Here is a 19,216-nt window from a genome sequence, read left to right as displayed (position 1 = left end):
TGTGCTTCGGTTCCAAATAGTTTTCTTGTTGCAGAAAGCAAGGCAGGTTGAACAGGAGTCCTCATGGTGGTATGGAGACAAACAGATTACAGACTTTGTGGAGGTCAGTTCTCATCTACTTTGCCAAACAACTAGGACAGAATCAGAATGGAGTCCATTATGTTTAGGGTGACAGTAAAAATCTGTTTTGTATTTACTACTTAAATAACAAAAAGCACAGTTATGTTGCTCTCATGGGAAGCCTAGAACACAAGCTGAGGAAGGTTTGGTAGGAATTCTTTTTCATTTTACATAAAACCTGAGGTTTAAACTTAACAAAATGCATAGATAAAATGGGATCTATTCACTAACATTTGCTCTGGAGTTTGCACAGCGCAACACAATGTTGCACTGTATCGAAAGGCTTTTATAATGAAATAAACAGATGCTAATATTTGTGTTGTGTTTCATGGCATAAGCGCCCTAACACAAATTTAGTAAATACATCTCCAAATCTGGGTTTGAATTAGGCATCCCCAAGCCATCTGTAAAATAAATTATATAAACAAAATGGAATAGAAAGAAGGTGATCACATTGTGTTGATAAATTATAGCAAATTGTTGAAAACACATGTAAAATTAGTTGCGTGTTTAGTGAACCTTCAGTTTCCTGACAGATAAATGGTTGCATGGGCACAATTGGGCCACTCTCTTATGTTGAAGATTAAAGGATGGTATTGAGGAGTTGAACTGAAGGGGAGAAATGGTATCCGTGTTTATTGGGCAAAGGCAGTACCTTGCTGTTTGGCGAAAATGAGCAGTGTTTATGAAAGTACTGGGGCTATTTTGACCATGACAGACCGTTCTTCGGTCTATGAGGAGGTGGAGACTATAATCTCCACCACCTTTGCTGATGGCCTTTTTGCCCTATTTGGAGATCACAGTCTGCCTGGCAAGCACCTCTGTGCTGTGAAGAGGGCTGCCAGCACTGCTGGTTTGCCAAGCAGGTCCCATGATTAAAGCACCCGCTGTGCATCTTTATTTATTTAGAAAATAAACAAACTCTTAAAATGGGAGTTTGTTGCCAAAAGTTTGTTTGTTGCCAAAGTTTGTTTACTGTCAAACACAAGCTAAATAAGGAAGAGGAGGAGGAAGACTGTGGTGACATCATCTGAACATAGTGTTGGGATGTCATCACTCAGATCCAAATTACAAGATCACACAAAAAGGTTTGTCTTGGGGACATGGAGAAATGCGATACACTTGCCCCTGTGACTCTGAAAGGCATTTATACAGAACCCGACTGAAAATGGCAAGAGGGCATAGGTTTCTGAGAGGTCCACGAGAGTCTGAGGGGGTTTCACTATTCCTTTATTCACCAGTTCCATACTTATTGTTCTCCTGACTTCAACCAGGTAGTTCCTCCTCACCTATGCAGGAGTGTCCATTGCCATGTAGGGTGAATCCAGTGCTGCAGATGCACTTATAGCTGCCATAGCTGTTCCTGCACTTCTGCTGACAGGGGGCTCTCTTTGCTGAGCACTCATCAATGTCTGAAATGAAAAAGTGCTGTTATCCGGAAATCCATACAACCAATTCAAAACAAGGAATCTTCTGTCCTGTTCCATACACTACTACAATTATTTCACAATATCCCATACGGGCATCTCTGTGCTTTCAGCAATTGTAGGACTCACCGACACAGCTCTGCCTATCAGTGGAAAGCTGCATTCCAGATCTGCATTCACACACAAATCCTCCATCTGTGTTGAGACAAATGCCTTCGCAAGAAGCTGTTTCACACTCATTAATATCTGTGAGAACAAAAGAATCAAGTCAGTAGAAGCCAAACAGACACTCTTAATATAGGTTGACCAAGAATTACTAGTTGTGCAGGTACAAAGAGAGGTGGAGGGGGTCCAGACAAACTCACACGAAATGTTTTTTATTAAATGGTTTTATTGTAAACATTTATGGACAAAAGAAAAAACACAAGCATGGGAAATGAAGAATCCAAGACACCAGGAGCCAAAACCAGCTCTGGCAAACAGCTTGGCATAGTCTCCCCATCCTTCCGGCTGCTGATGGCGTTGTGTTGGTTAACGGTCCCACTGCCCTGGAAGAACTAAAGTGCTTTGTGGTGGCTAATGTTGAACCCGCCCCTATTTAAGCGGCAAGGCACGGTCACCCCCACCTTTCTGCCGTATGCCTCATCGCACATGAGCTGTGCCCGAAGGTTGTGGGCCCCCCTCCTCTTGCATTGCCTCTCCGGGACCCCCTGGCCAGGGAGCTTGAAATGTGTTGGTTGGTAAAGAAATTGCCGGAGGCCACAATTGTGAAGTCCAATATTGTCCCGAGGTTGAAGAGGAGAGGTGGTAAGTCGGTAGGAGCCATTAATGATTCTGTAAAAAGGTTGAACAGGAAACTGGGTAACTTGTTCAGGACAGATCGGTTGTCAGCCATACCTCATTGGTGCAACAAGGGGGGACGTTTTTTATTACAAGATGGAGTGCACCTGCCTAAAGAAGGTACCGTAATGTTTTTGGAAAATCTGCTGGCTAGGCCAGCATGCAATTTCGGTCAGAGGGGGGCCAGATAGTCGATGAACTATGCTGGCCTGTGGCGGGTGTAGTCAAGTTTGGGGGTGCACTTAGGGCCCTTTAGGGCATCCTGTTTTACCAAATTTAACATCTGCATCCATGGACCCTTCAAGGGGTGCTGCCAGCAGGTCGGAAGGAGGTGGTAGGGGCACGGAGGGTTTTTGGGAGGTCGCTGACGGGGTCCTTTACCTATCAACCATCCACACAGGTGCATTTGGGCACAAGCTAGCGCTGGCCCTTGGGGGACACTAACCTGGGTGTAGTGGGTGCCCGATGTAGGTATCGTAAGGGCAGCTGGGCCCCCTGCACAAGAATTTGCAGATATTGGAGACCTCCCTGTAGGGAGGGGAGAGGGAAAGTGGACTCTTCCCAAAAGGAAGGCCCTGAAGGGGTAAAAGAAGGAGCAGGGCCAGTCTTGGTCTCACTCGGAACGGTTTCAGAATAGTTGTTGTTGGTTACACAGGAACAGACTAGTTATGGTTAGGTGAGTCCCATGTACTAGAGTCTCTGTTAAGGCTAGGTCACAATTATCAGCTGAAAATATAAATAATGTGGTTACTGTGTAAAAAGTTATAAATTGTGTTTTTTATCTAGTGCAAAGTGATAATAAATACGGCCAGGGGGTCTTACGACCCCTATCCCAAAGAAATTAAAAATGGGCTTGTTGCATTGTTGTGTCATGGAGTTTGGGTAATGGTAAGTATTCACATTCCTGGGACATCGGTGACTCTCTGGCCATAATTAAATAGTGTACCACAGCACAGACAGAATTGTTCTTTAGACACCTATTTACAACAAGAAACAGTGGTAAATCCTACATATTTTTATGCAAACATTCTTCTAATGATAGCTACAAGATAGGGTGACGGGAACTGGTGCATCCTATGCATGGGCGGCTCCTTCGTTGGAGCAAAGGAGCGTCCCCCCATTTAAATTCTCCCCAAAGCTCCAGAGATTAAAATAAAATGATAGTTCATTACCATTTTTTTCATCCCCCTTCCTGAGCCGAGTGTCAGGGTGTGGGCGGGGCTCCTGCTGAAAGCAGCAGGGAGGAGTTTGTATGTCTAATGCACTGTAGGAACACAAGGAAGGCCGTCATCCACGTACTCATAACCAGCAGGCTGGACTTCGGAAACACCCTCTATGCCGGAATCAACAAATCTCTGCTCCACAACTCCAGACCATACAGAACACTGCAGCCAGACTCGTCCTCAGCATCACTCGACATGAACACATCACCCAACACCTGCATAACCTCCACTGGCTCCATGTCGAAAAGAGAGTTACCTTCAAGATTCTCACCCATGCATACAAATGCCTCCACAACACTGGACCCCAATACCTCAACGAGAGAAACACATTCCACGTTCCCAAAGAAGCCTCTGATCCACCAATTCCGCCCTCACCAAAACCCCGTGCATCCACCGAGCCAGAACAGGGGGAAGAATCTTCTCCTACATCACAGTCAAGACCTGTAACGAGCTCCCGATTGACATCAGACGCGACCCGTCCCTGAACGTCTTCAGGAAGACACTCAAGACCTGTGTGTCATTGTGTGGGCTGATGTGCACAGCTTCGTCTACCTGCTAATTCATCACCATCAGTTTATTCACCCTGTGCTCATTTCCACTTATTAGGCAAGTTCTCTGGCACTCATCTTGCACTGCGCTGATACACACAGCTTATCGATTTTTGTGTATCCTGGAGTTCATATTGTATGCTGCTTCAATAGGGTGTTAGTTTCTCTATTTAGGTTTTAATAATGCAGAATATGCCTGCTCCTCCTTTTTTTCTATCGTCACCAGGTGAACCAGTCTTAGCCTGGGTTAAATGGAAGAAAGTTTTTACTCACTAGGCAAGAGTGTGTGGAACATCACTCAGTGCCGAGAGGAAAACGTCCCTTTCAATGCACTGTTTAGGTTCTGAGGGACAAGAAGTATTTGAGCATCTTCCTGAACTCTCGGATAGTGATGCTACAGGTTTAAACAAGTTTGAAGTCTGCATAAAGAAATTAGACTTGCACTATTTGACAAAGGTGAGCATGGTTCTTGAGAGGTATCACTTTTGTAGGAGGATGCAAGACGAGACGAGTCTGTGGAACAATATATTACTGACTTGCGCAAATTGGCTTCAACGTGCAACTTTAGGGCTTCATTGGAGGAATGTCTCAGGGACCAACTAATGTTGGGTTGCAGCATTGATAAAGCCAGGGACAGTCTTTGGCATTACAAGAGGTGCTCACTATAGCAAAAACTCTTGAACATTCTAAGGCCTGTGTGGAAATGATTCGCAAGATTACACCCCAGAGTACGACTGAGGGTAGTGTATTGAAAGTAGATGAAGAAAGGGTTGTCAAGAATAAAACCCCTGCAAAAGTAGAAAATAAAACGTCCACAAAGGCAGAGAACAGGTCTTTCTCCAAAACTTTCCCAGGAAAATGTTTCAGATGTGGTAACACTGACCACATGGCAAACTTTAAGGGGTGTACTGGCTGGAAGGTTACGTGCAGCAACTGTGGGCGCAAGGGTAAATTACAAAATGTTGTAACTCCGGTAAAGATCAAAAGAAAGTTAGGGAAGTGGATCTATATGAAAGTGAAGGTGAACTTGAGGAAGTCAACATTTGTCAGGTCAAAGAATGTAGTGGTGATGGCCCAATGGAGGTGGTGCTGGTTTATGATGCACCAATAAAGATGCTCTTTGATTCTGGAGCCAAGGTGACTTTAATTCCCAGGTCTGCCTTTGAGCAATATGTGGTTAAGAAGGTCAAGTTGAAAGGCCAGATATAAAACTGAGGGGGGTATGGAGGAGAAATTGTTGACCACCTTGGCTATTTATGGGGCAAGATCGATTTTAAGGGAAGGATCATCCCAGGAAAAGAGCATGTGTCCATGAAGAGTGATTCCCTCATAAGCTGGTTTCATCAGCGTGATTTACGGGTGTTCCTGGATCCAAATGAGAGTCCATCTGTGTGTTTAAAAGAGGTGCCTGCTGTCAATCAAGTAAATGATGGATAGAAACTCTGGGGCAAGGAATTTCCTGAGGTATTTGACAGCAAACTGGGGTGTCTCAAAAATTATATGCATTTCATCAAGATCAAGCCTGGTGCAATACTAAAGGTAGTGAGAGTAAGGGGTGTGCCACTTGTTGTGAAGGAGAGCACGAAGGTTGAATTGGACAAGTTGATTGCCAATGGCATAATACAAAAAGTCGAAGCCATGGAATGGCTTCCTCCGATTGCTATAGCTCGCAAGGCCAATGGGGAGGTCAGGCTTTGTGTGGACTTGAGGGAGCTCAACAAGGCAGTGGTGGTGGATCACTATCCATTGCCGAACATCAGTGAATTGTTATGCTCTCTTGGGGGTGTAAAGCATTTTTCTTCTCTCAATTTATTCTTGGCGTATCACCAGGTGAGGTTGCACTCTACCTCCCACGATCTCACCGCTTTTGTGACGTTGTTCGGTACCTTCAAACTTTTTAGGATGCCTTTCAGTCTCATCTCTGCTGCTTCAGTATTTCAGAGAGTTATGGAGCGTAACTTGAAAGGTGTGGATGGTGTAAAGGTGTATCAGGATGACGTTCTTGTGTTTGGAGTTAATTCTGAAAAGCTGTAAGTTGAGAGTGGTCTTGAAGAAATTTTGTGATGCTGGCTTAACACTGAGAGCTGACAAATGCCGTTTTGATGTAGCAGAGATTGAGTACTTAGGACATTTTGTGTCAGCAAGTGGCATTAAACCCAAGCCTGCTTTAGTTAGTACGATTTTCAAGCTTAGAGTGCCCCAGAATATGGATGAGCTTGTCAAGTTCTTGGGAATGACTGAATTTTACCATAAGTTTGTCCCAAACTTTGCTGGTGTTACTTGTCACTAAAGGGACTCCTGAAGAAGGGATGCGAGTTTGCATGGTCTAAAGTGTGTGTAGATGAATTTGAGAATTTGAAAGCCTGTTTGAGCAAAGCGCCTGATTCAGTAGTTTTGACCCTAAGAAAGATTCTTATCTAATGACTGATGCCAGTTCCAAGGGCTTAGATGCAGTTCTTCTCCAGAACTCTGGAGGGGAGGAGAATGTTATTTTGTTTTTATCTAGACCTTTGAGGGGTGCAAAGTGCAACTATTCGGGGGTTGAGAGGGGAGCTCTTGCCATCTTTTGGGCCATCCATAAATTGCAGAAGTTTCTTTGGTGAAGCAAGTTTGAGGTATTAACAGACCATAAACCGCTGAGGGAGGTGTTTAGCAAGAAAGTAATTGATTTGGTTTCCCACCGCATACGGAAGTGGGTTGTAGCGTTGCAAGAATTTAGCTTTGTAGTTTCTTATGTTCCTGGGGCCAGTAACACTCTGTCTGACTGTTTATTGAGGTTGGGTGATGTCCATGATGAGGTGGCTGAAGAGAGTGAGTGGTTTGGAGGAGAAGAACTCAAGGATGATGTTGATGGGTGCATGGTTAGTGATGGCATTGTTTCTGAAGTGGAATGGAGAGAGTTTTTAGCGTAAGATGATGTTTTGCAAAAGGTAGTGGCAATGGTATTGGATGTGTGGTGTGAGGAGAAGAGTTGTTGTCCGGACCTTAAGGCATTCTGGCAAGTCAAAGAGGAATTAGCTGTTGTTGATGGTATCCTCTTGAGGGGCAGTAAGTTGGTTCCTCCTCTTGCTCTATGGGAACGGTTTCTTAAAAGCGCCCATGCCAGTCATATGGGAATAGTCAAAACAAAAGAGAGAATTAGGAAAGCTTATTGGTGGCCTGCCATGGATGTTTATGTAGAGAGGGAGGTTAGGAATTGTGTTGAGTGTACATGCAGCGCTAAGGTCTTAAAGTGCAGAACTCAACCGATGGTACTGAGGGAACAGTCCAAGGAGCTTTGGTCAGACATCGCCATTGATATTTTAGGTCCTGTAAAGCTAAATACATGCGATCGGTATGTCTTAGTTTGCATGGATATGTATTTGCGGTGGCCAGAGATTAAACTTGCCAATTATGTGGAGTCCACTGTGGTTATTGATTTTGTGGAGGAACTTTTTGAGAGAGAGGGTTGTCCAATTTCAGTGCTCTGGGACAATCTTGTTCAATTTACCTCGAGGATTGTTGGTGTTTTTATGTTGCAGGGGAATCAGACACAAGAAGGCGGCTCTTTACCGTCCCGAAAGCAATGGTGTTGTGGAAAGGTTTGTGAAAGTGTTAAAGGAGACCTTGCAGCAAGCCATTGTGACTGGTGTGAACTGGGAGGGGGCCATGAGGAAGAAGTGAGAGAATATAGGTTTACTCTGCATTCTTCTACAGGAGTAACTCCTTTTAGTTTGTTAAAAAAAAGGAGGCGAACACAAAGGTTTGACGTGGGTTGTTGCAAAAAGGTCAGTTGTTGATGGTGATGTTCGAGGTGTGGATGGTCGGAGAGAAAGAGAACGTGTTGCCATGGAAAAAAGTAAGAGATTGTTTGATGAGCGCAAAGCTGTCAAAAAAACTAGAGTTTCTGTGGGTGATTGGGTTAAGATCAAAAGTCCTTTCTTGGGTAAAGGAAATTCAAAGTTTAGCAGACTATTCAAGGTTATCAAGGTTTTTAAGAATGCCATTAAGACCAGCGATCACAGGGTGTGGAATTTAAACAGAGTGGCCAGATGTCGGTCCACTGATATTATTGGATCTTCAAATGTTACTTCTGATTTCACTTCGCAAGAGGAGGTCTCAAGGCCTCGCAGATGAATTAGACGTCCTGTTACATTGCAAGATTATATTTAAATGATATGTCTTACTGTTAAATTCTTTGGTTTGGTCATTTTTTCATTGTTTAGTTTTCAGTTTTCTTTGTCCTTCACTTTATGTTAAGTATTTAGGGTAAGGTGGTGTAGTGTCTTGGTTCTGTGTTCTAATGTGGAGTGCTGCTCCTAGTTGCCTGGTGTTCGCTCTAGAACATAGAACCTGGGTGTTGTCTAGGGACATTTGTATTGTCAGTTGACAGTTGCTTTGTTTGGTGCTGGATGGGGTCTCCATTACCCTAGTCTTAATAAAAACGACTTCAACACTACAACAGCCTCCTGGACTCATCATTCCTGTGCTGACGCTGATCCTACACCTGGCCCTTCGACTGAGTGGAGAAGTTTATCACCTCCCCCCACCCCCGGTGCCTTGAGACCCTCATGGGTGAGTAGTACGCTTACAAACCCCTGATTGATTGATTGATTAAAGTCCCCATGTCTTTTTGGCCGACCATCTTGTGACAGCCAGCCACACATGCACATTTTAAAACTATCAACACAGCTGTCTTAAGACAGCTGGGTTGAGAGTAAGTGCAAGCCTCAAGTGCGATGTGGAGCATCGACTGAGGCTGCTCCGACTCCCTCCAATCTGGGCACTGCTTACATGATGCATGTGAGCAGCAGGAGGACTAGAGAAGGGAGTTCAAGAATCCAGTTCCTGGATGAAGAGGTCTGGAGCAAGGAGGTCATGTTAGGTGAGTTTTTTATTTTTTTTCATATTTTGCACTCATACCGCCCTTTCACCCCTTTCACATAGATGCCAGTCAACACTGATCCTATGACGGCAAGACATAAGTGGCTTTTAAGTACCAAGCATCAATGTTTGTGCAGTGCAAAGCCCCAACTAATGCAATGACATGCCTAAAACTGTCGATTGCAGGTCCAAGAACCAGATACTAATATAATACCCCTCCACAGCAGTGTGATTTTAAGTATTTAGGTGCCTGAGCAAAACATACTTTGAGGGCCCATGTACAGAACAAATTTGAATTGTATTATGTATTTCAAGACCACATGTTGCCAAACAATACTAAATTATACATTACATTTTAACAAGGTCACACAAAAAGTTGAACTATGTCTGCCAGAGGACACCAAAAACCTTAAGATGAATAGGTTTAGAGAGACAGGGTGAGAGATAATGGTAGGCAGAGACAGAGGCCAAATAGAAGGAATATGCTACTTACCAGTATGCATCTGTTCTTGGCAGGTAGGGCTGCTGGCATTCATATCTGTGCATAGATCGCCGCCTAGTGTTGGGTCCGGATGATTGCACTTTGTTGTCTTGGAAGAGTCTTCGAAGTATCACGAGATAGGTGACTCCTCCCTTGGACTACAGAGCACATTGGCATCTTCTACATCCTCAGATTGTTTTTCGCCATTGTGGCAGAGATGGAGATAGTAAAGTAAGAGATGGCCATGCCAAAGATAATGCTGCAGCTGCGACAGGCACTGGGGAGGAGGGCGGGCGATATGAATGTCAGCAGCCCTACATGACAAGAGCAGATGCATACTGGTAAGTAGCATATTCCGTTCGAGGCATGTGGGCTGCTGAATTCATATCTGTGCATAGACTGTATAGCAGTATCTCCTCTAGCGTTGATTACCTGTGCCAGCTGCAGCAGTTTGAAAAAGAGTTTTGAGGACAGCCTGGCCTACAGCAGCTTGCTGTTTTGCTTGCACGTCTACACAGTAGTGTTTTGTGAAAGTGTGTATGGTGGTCCATGTGGCTGCCTTACAGATGTCTTCAAGGGGAATATTTCCTAGGAAAGCCATGGATGCCCCCATTTTCCTTGTAGAGTGTGCTCTTGGGGGGACGGTTAAAGTGCGTTTTGCCTTTTGATAACATATTTGCATGCATTTAACTATCCATCTGGCAATTCCTGACTTTGAAATAGGATTCCCCTTGTGTTGTGGTGCAAAAGCAACAAATAGTTGTTTTGTCTTTCTAAATTATTTAGTTCTGTCCACATAATAGAGTAGAGCTCTCTTTACGTCTAGTGTGCTTAGGGCTCTTTCGGCTACTGACTGTGGATTTTGAAAGAATACTGGCAGTTCAATTGATTGATTGATATGGAAATTGGATACAACTTTAGGCATGAATTTGGGGTTGGTTCTAAGAACCACCCTGTTGGCATGTACCTGCATGAAAGGTTCTTGAATTGTTAGTGCTTGTAATTCGCTCACTCTTCTGAGTGAGGTAATGGCAACTAGGAATGCAACCTTCCACGTTAAGAATTGTAGTTCGCATGAGTGTAGAGGTTCGAAAGGAGGTCCCATGAGTCTGGTAAGCACTATATTTAGATTCCAGACTGGGGAAGGGGGGTGTCTGGGAGGGATCACCCTTTTTAAACCCTCCATGAAGGCTTTGATTGCTGGTACTCTAAACAGAGAAAAGTGTTGCCTGTTTTGAAGGTATGCTGCTATAGGAGCAAAGTGTAGCCGTATAGAAGAGTATGCTAAGTTACATCTTTGAAAATGCAGCAGATAACATATAATGTTTTGTATGGAAGCGTCTAATGGGTTGATTAGGTTATTGTTGCAGTAAATAACAAATCTCTTCCATTTAGCTGCATAGCACGCTCGTGTGGTTGGTCGTCTGGCCTCCTTAATGATGTTCATGCAGTCTGGGGGCAAGTTAAGGTATCCGAACTCTGAGACCTCAGGAGCCAGATCGCTAGGTTCATCTGATTGGGATCTGGGTGGTTTATTTCTCCATGGTTCTGCGTTAGAAGATGGGGAGCAAGGCACAGTATTTGATAAGGAACTACTCACAGTTCTAAGAACGTTGTGTACCATGGTTGTCTCGTCCATGTGGGAGCAACTAGGATTATTGTGAGTGAGTGTTGCCGCAGTTTGCGTGCCACCAGCGGGATCAGCGGTGCTGGGGGAAAAGCGTACGGAAATCTGCCTGACCAGTTCATCCATATCACATTGCCCTGTGACAACGGATGTGGGAACCTGGCGGCAAAGTACTGGCATTTGGAGTTTTCTTTTGTGGCAAACAGGTCTATTTCTGGGTGACCCCACTTTTTGAAGAATGGCTGGACAACTTGGGGGTGAATCTCCCATTCGTGTATTTGTTGGCTGTGCCTGCTGAGCAGGTCGGCAATCTGAATGTCCTTCCCTGGAAGGTGTTCTGCTAGGAGAAAAATGTTCTTGGGAATTGCCCACTTCCATATGCTCTGTGCCAGATGGGACAGCTGTGGAGAGTGCGTTCCTCCCTGTTTCTGGATATAGTACATTGCGGTCATGTTGTCCATTCGGATCAACACCGTCTTGCTGTACAAGTATTTTTGAAATGCTTTCAGGGCTAGGAATATCGCTAGCAACTCTAGTTGGTTGATATGCCGATTTTTCTGTTTGTTGGTCCAGAGCCCTTGTACTGTGTATTGAAGGAGATGGGCTCCCCAGTCTGTCAGTGATGCGTCCGCTGTTAGTACTAGTTGTGGAACTGGCTCTTGGAACAGTCGCCCCTTGGAAAGGTTTTGTGGGTTCCACCACTGCAGAGAGTTGTGAGCGCGACTGTCTACCAACATTAGGTCTTTTAGTTGTCCACGAGCCTGGTTCCATTGCCGTGCTAGGCATTCTTGTAATGGGCGCATTTGGAGTCTGGCATGGGGGGCAATGAATATGCAAGAGGACATCATGCCTATGAGTTGCATAAAGATTCGAGCTGGCAGAGAGTGTTGTGGCAGGAATTTACGAATGAGTATCTGCATGCTGGCTATCCTTGCGGAGTTTGGATATGCCTTTGCCACTGAGGTATTTATAGTGGCTCCCAGGTATTGCTGTGTGTGGGATGGTTGCAGATGCGATTTTGGGTAGTTGATGGAAAACCCTAGGCTGTGTAGCAATTGAAGTGTTTGAGACGTGTGTTTTGCACATTGTTGGTACGATTTTGCTTGTATGAGCCAATCGTACAGATAAGGGTACACATGGATGTGTTGCCTTCTGAGATGTGCTGCAACTGTCGCTAAACATTTTGTAATCACTCTTGGAGCCGTGGTAACCCCGAAGGGCAAAACCTTGAATTGGTAGTGTTGACCTTCTATTGTGAACCTGAGATAGTTTCTGTGGGCTGGAGGGATGGGTATGTGAAAGTACGCATCTTTGAGGGCTAGTGTTGCTAGGAAATCTCCTTGTTGTAGCAACGGGAGCACTTGCTGTAGTGTGATCATATGGAAGTGCTCCGATAGAATATATTGATTTAGTGGTCTGAGGTCCAATATTGGTCTGAGGGAACCGTCCTTTTTTGGAATAAGGAAGTATAGGGAGTATACTCCTGTCCCGTGCTGGTGGAAAGGGACTGGCTCTATGGCCCCCTTTTCAAGCATGCATTTCACCTCTTGTTGGAGCAGGGTGATGTGTTCCGTGGACATATGTTTGGTGGTGTAGAAGTCAGTTCTAGGCAATAACCAGACTGGATAATTTCTCTCACCCACCTGTCCATGGTAATTGCGTGCCAGGCAGGTAGGAACTGTTGGAGTCTGCCTCCGACTGGTGTTAGGTGGTCTGGAGGTATCGTAATACAGTCACTGTTTTGTGGCAGTGGAGGCTCTGGTGTTATTGCCTCCACGTCCTCTTCCCTTATTATTGTTGCCCCTATAACCTCCTCTGTTTGTGTTCTTGTTGAAGGAACCTTGTGTGTTACTTTTGTATGAGGCAGATGTTTGCGAGGTATTTCCCCGTGTAGTTGCTCTGTATGAGGACCGTCGAAAGGAGCCTCTGTGTTGCTGAAATTGTAATGCCCCCATTGATTTTGCGGTTTCTGTATCTTTTTTCATTTTATTCGAAATGGTGTCGACAGCAGGGCCAAATAGAAAGTCCTGATTGACTGGTTGGTTAAGAATGGTGGACTGCACCTCATTCTTAAAACCTGAAATACGCAGCCATGCTGGTCTGCGTATTAAGACGCTAGTGTTAATTGATCTAGCTGCGGTGTCTGCTGCGTCAAGCGCGCATTTGATGGAGGCGTTTGTTATGAATTTTCCCTTTTGTATGAGGCCCTCCGCTTGTGCCTTGAAAGGCTCGGGTAGGTGTTGCATTAGGCTTTCTAGCTGATCATAATGCACCCTGTCGTAACGTGCTAGTAGGGCTTGTGTATTAGCGATCCTCCATGTGCTGCTACCCTTTTGCCTGATGCCTCTAGTATTTTTGATTCTTTATCAGGGGGAGGCGCTTCCCCTGTTGTTTGGGAGTTGGCCATTTTACGTGCATTAGCCACTACTAATGAGTCTAGAGGTAACTGCCCTCTGATGTAAGTAGGGTCTGTAGGAGCTGCCCTATACTTCTCTATTCTGGGATTGATTACCCGTGCCCTGGCTGTATCTTTAAATATGTCAGGTGCATTCTTTAGAACTCCCTTTAACATGGGGAGTGTTCTGACACTTTTTTCTGAAGTAGGGAAGGTGTCAAATAAGAAGTCTTCTTCGACAGGGTCATTATGCATGTCTACATTGTGGTATTGAGCTGCCCTGTCTATGAGTTGATTGAAGACTATGGTGTCATCAGTAGGTGACGGCTTGGTTGGATAAGAAGGTACATCAGGGATGGGATGGGTGTTGTAAGGGTCTGTTGGCTCCTCCCATGGTTCCTCTTGTGGTTGAGGATTTTGTGGGTAGTCATATTGAGGCTGTGGCTCGTCCCCTATGTTACCCTCAGTGTCCCCATGGTGAGAAGGAGAGTAAGGAGAGTAAGGAACAAAAGGTGTGGTAGGCATGATAGGCTGAAAAGGAATGAAGGGTCTAGAGGGAGAAGTCCCAAAGTCCTTTTTTTTCAATGGAATAGGGGAATGAGGGCCAGTGTCCAATGGCCTATTTTTCCTGTGCAGTATGGTAACTTTACCAGTGTCTGAATTTATATATATTTTTGCTTGGTCGTCTGATGGATCTGGGTGGAAGAGTTCTTCCTCTACAGTCCTAGGTTGGGTGTTTGACTTTTTTGGGTCGGTAACACAGTGTTTGTCGACGACTTTTGGTGTTTTCTTTGGTTCGGGCCCTTTTTTCGGGTCGACAAGGGATTTTGGGTCGACTGGTACCTTTGGATCGACACGTTTTTTGTGTTCCGTAGGTTTTTTGGGTTGAGTGTCCTTTTCCGAGGTGATGTTCTTTTTCGGATCGACTGGTGTCTTCAGAGCACTTGCCTGTGGGTCGGCAGGTTTTTCCGGCCGTGCTATGGGCTTTGGTACGGCACCCTTCTTGTCGGCGACCTTTGTCGGGTCGACGGTTTTTGGAGCCGTAGGCTTGTTCGGGTCGGCGACTTTCTTTGGTTCGGCGCCCCTTGGCTGTGTGCCCTTGTTCGGTTCTACTATTTTCTTGGGCTCGACAGTTTTTGGCTGAGCGGCCTTTTTGTGGTCGACAGTCTTTTTTGGCTCGACGCTCTTGGGCTGTACGGCCTTTTTCGGTTCGACGCCCTTCGGGTTGACGACCTTTTTTGGCTCTGGAACCTTCTTTGGGGTGATGGTGCTTGGCCCGGGGGTCTCAGAAGGTTTCGGTTTTGGTTTTGATTTCGGAGCCGAGACGGATGGCGGGGCTGGCAAAACTTTTTTAGGATCTTGGCTAAGGTCTTTTGGCGATGCCTCGACCGGAGCCTTTCATAATGGGCTGATTGGTGTCGGGGGCTGTGTACTCTCGATTTGCCCCGGTGGGATCTCGTCATCGGAGTCAGAGTAGTCCTCGACGGTGACGATCTCTAGGTCCGAGTCTGGAGCGTCCGGTAGATCCTGGTCATCATTGAAGATGTTGTCACGTTCCGGTGCCTGTCGCTGCATTTCTTGCCTGGCGGCCCGTCGGATCCAAATTGTTTTCTTCGATCGGAACTGGGCGCAGGCTGGGCAGGTTTCTTCCCTATGGCCTGGGGAAAGGCACTTGTTGCATACTGAGTGTTTGTCAGTATGTGGGAACTTGGAGTGGCATTGTGGGCACCTTTTGAACGGGCTCCTTTCCATCAACGGTAGGCTCACGGGGCGTCGAAAAGGCCCAACGGCCCACGTCGATGACCGATTCGAGATGGAAAGGTGAATCGAGTGGAGAGGTACCGAGCAAGAACAATATCGTCGAAGTCGAAGGCCTTTTGGCCTTAGAAAAGTTTTTTTCTCGATTCCGAAGTTGGAGAATAGGAGTTAGCATCCGAACCCAATGGCGGAAAAAAACAATCTGAGGATGGAGAAGATGCCCATGCGCACTGTAGTCCAAGGGAGGAGCCACCTATCTCGTGATACTTCGAAGACTCTTCCAAGACAACAAAGTGCAATCATCCGGACCCAATACTAGGCGGCGATCTATGCACAGATATGAATTCAGCAGCCCACATGCCTCGAACAGAAAGTTTGATTACCCAGAGGGGCCCTTGCTCGGTGGGGGCCCTGAGCAAATGTCCATTTTGCATATGCATTCAAATGTCTCTGCTCCACACATTGGTGTGAAACATGTCTTTTTCAGTTGATTGCAATCTGTGTATGGAAGCTGCAGCTCCTCCGAGGAGCATATATTGTGATCCATGTTGGAAGACTAAACTCATCCAGACCACAGACAGTGGTAAATGGCTCATATACCATTGATTAATAGCCACATGCACACTTGGGGGCTGATTTATAATTTGGTGGAAGGCCCATTGTTCCACCATGAGAAAGGACTCCATCCCCTAGGTAGGACCGCCCATCAAATTTATAAATGATTACCAAGATGACGGTTATTTATTATGCATTGGCAGAAATCTCGGTCAAGGTAGTTCCTGGCAATGCATTTCACTGTTTGGTGCTTGGCTGCGTCAGCATGATGCAGTCCTACACCGAAAAGTTTTCTTATTTTGTTTTCATAAAGAGAAAATCCAGAAATTAGATTTTCTTTTTCAAAATAAAAAATATAACCCTCCCCTCACCATGGGAGTCCTCTCCCATGGCGAGGGGAGCATTTCGCTGTTTTCACTGCCCCTTACTGCCAGGATTGTTCTTGCAGTCAAGAGTAGTAAAAACTGACCTGTCATTTCGCCCACAGAAATTAGGTGGGCGGGATGACAGGCCAGCCTCCGACAGCCCTTACTCCACAGGGCCACAGGAGACTTTCGGCCATGGCGGAGACGTAATAGTCTGTGCCATAGCCAAACTTAAAACCCTCCTACATATGGCTCTGGCATGCTATGTTGGCTGTGATGGAACTCTGTTGCTGTTGCAATGGTGTTCCCTTCCTGCCAACACTGAAATTGGGTCTTTGATCTGTAAAGGATCCACAACTCAACATACGGTATTGGATATCTTTCAAGAGATATTACTGTCACCGAGTTCCCTTGGCTATCCTTCTTAGAATCTAGTGGTATTCCTGACTTTCGGCATACCCACAGGTTAGCATTCCATGCCACATCGGCATACACAGTGTTTAATTTGTCCTGTTGTTTGCTTAGTACCAGAACTCCTTTTAGAGGGCCTAGACTGAGTTGCACTTGAAATCGAGTTTCGGGCCCGATTTAGATTTTAGAGGAGATGACTCTGTTGCAACGTTTCCCTCCCAATGAAGTCTATGGTCCACCCACCTGATTTTAAATGTGGGTGTACTGTAATTTGACAACTGCAGAGACTACGCTATATCTGCCGTGGTCAAACTTATCTGATGGCTTGATGGAGTAAGAACCATCCGAGGTTTGGCTATATGTCCGCCCACCTAAATTAGATAGGGGGACATATAGCTGTTTTTCAATGCCCATCACGCCAGGAAAAACTTGAAGGTAAGGGGCACTGTAAAGTATTCAATGCCTCTCTCACCATGGGAGAAACTCCCATGGCGAGGGGGGCATTACTTTTTTTAGTTTCTAAAAGAAAATCATGCTTTGGGAGTTACATTTTGAAAACTAAAAATAATTTATACGATTGCCTTACGCCTCCTGCAAAATTGACAACGCTAGACATGTCTGCTGGGCCAACAGATATTTCGAAATTTGGCTGACTGCACCTCCATCAGTGCAATAGAGTCATTTACATCATTGCCCGGGTAGAGGATGGGCCAACTGCCAATAAATTAATTTGGCCCATTTTATAACTTTCTTTGTGAGAGAGCGAAAGAGAGAGAGATAAAGAGTCAGGCAAACAGACAGAAACAGACAGACACAAATACCCCTTTATGAAATGACAGATGGGACAGAATAGGGATTAAGACTTCTGCACGAGGATTGAAATGTAGGATCAGGAAATCAAGCTTTGAAAAGAAGATTGGTTTAATTTTTACATAATGATTTCCTAAGGAGATAAAGGCTACTGACTAATCTGACATTACGACAGATATTCTATGAAAGAATTCATCTTATTTTTCAATTATATGGCTTACGTGTATTATTTCTGTATTGGAAGCAGTGTGAGGATGTTTATAACTACCATTGAAAACAAGCATTGGCAAAGCCCATAGGTTTTGCCTTTGGGACCTATTGGTTCTGCAACTGGGTTTTGGCATTGCTGTACAGCATCCTTGATACTGTGCAACACGGCTAAAGAAAACAAGCCTTTGCAATGCAATCGGCCTCGCCTTTGGGACCTTATATGCATTTAGTTATGCAGCACATTAGCCTGGGTGCTGAAACATCTACTGTTCTGTAACTTTGAGGGAAATTAAGCACCAAACTGCGTTACACACCAGGTATGGGAACACAAGGAGAAAAATATTGCCTTTCAGTGGGAAATGGTATAGCCCAAAGCTCTGTTTTTAATATAAAATCAAGGCCTTTGTTGGTCATGTCACTGAAAATACAAGATTTGAAAAACATATTATTGTCTAAGGGTGCTCGTGGAAGACAATTACTATGGACTGGAATCTAGAGAATGCTAAAGTGATTCTAATAGTTTACTGACCTCTGCTGGTCATTTTCTATCAAGAAAGTTAAATAGAGGCAGTTGAACAGAAAAAATAATTCCTAAGCGGAAGCAGACAAGTCCTAGGGCTGATCTCCAGAGCCCACACAGTACATACACATATAAGTATATACTAAAGTATATACACAAGGTCTCGAATGCTCAACCTAATGAGCCTTTCAAAACAGTCATTAAATGGCAGGTCTGTCATTCACAAAAAACGTGTAAGAAGCCTTCTCTTGTCTCTGATCTATCTCATTCCTCTTCTATACCACCACCTATACCTATACGGCTGCGGAAAGAGACCACTCAATTGAAAATAACCCCTTCTCTCAGATTCTTCTTCAAGGTGTTACCTCTAGATCAACAAACTCGTCAGGCAAATATACCTCATCTACAAAGTCAATCACTACTCCATGTCACACCTCTCACCAAGAAAATCAATGATCCTAAGAAGAAGTTGAAAGTATGGTGACTGTACAGGAAACTGATTTGAATTTTTCAACGTCAAATACATTTCAAGTCCTAAGTGTAGAACCTGAAAATCAGGTTGCTGGCCCTGAGGATGTTTCTCAGACCTCTAAGCAGTCATCTTCTGAACATAGATTGGTTAATCCTCTTGAGTCGCAAAGTGTTGATCAATCGGAATTGATGAAGATGCTAGGGAATCTTACATCGAAGATTAGGAGTAAATTTCGGAAAATAATGCGGCAAAAATCCAAGATACTTCTGAGGCATTGGAGGTGAAAGTCTCCGTTATAACGGAGAGGATTTGCTTGATAGAGGCATCTGTAGAGGCTTTAAATAAGGAAGTAGAGAAAATCGCTCCGAAAGTCTATCGTTAAAAAAGCAGTGTAAAATCTTTGATGAATACAATTGAAGCCTTAGAAAATAACAGCAGACGTAACAACATAAAGGTGCTTAATGTCCCTGAGGTCTGGAGGGTGACAATATTAAAAGTTTCTTTTTAGGGCTGCTAAAAGAGTTTATCCCCTCCATTGACTCCCTAGACTAGGAGGCAGATATTCAGAGAATCCATAGAGATCCAAAAAAT

The 19,216-nt window shown here is 44.7% G+C and overlaps 1 protein-coding gene across 1 annotated transcript in view; it reads right to left on the bottom strand.

Moving 5' to 3' along the window:
• VWCE (von Willebrand factor C and EGF domains) overlaps positions 1–19,216 on the bottom strand; it is a 584,388-nt gene that overhangs the window by 217,982 nt on the left and 347,190 nt on the right. Inside the window, exons 8-9 of the mRNA XM_078681086.1 lie at positions 1,677–1,793; positions 1,410–1,532 (exon numbers count right to left, since the gene is read on the bottom strand). Coding sequence (XP_078537212.1) covers positions 1,410–1,532; positions 1,677–1,793 — 240 coding nt within the window. The remainder of the gene's footprint in view (positions 1–1,409; positions 1,533–1,676; positions 1,794–19,216) is intronic.

This window comes from Lissotriton helveticus, chromosome 3_1 (genome assembly GCF_964261635.1).
Source record: "Lissotriton helveticus chromosome 3_1, aLisHel1.1, whole genome shotgun sequence".
NCBI lineage: Eukaryota > Metazoa > Chordata > Amphibia > Caudata > Salamandridae > Lissotriton > Lissotriton helveticus.
This window is presented reverse-complemented; position numbering and strand designations above follow the sequence as displayed.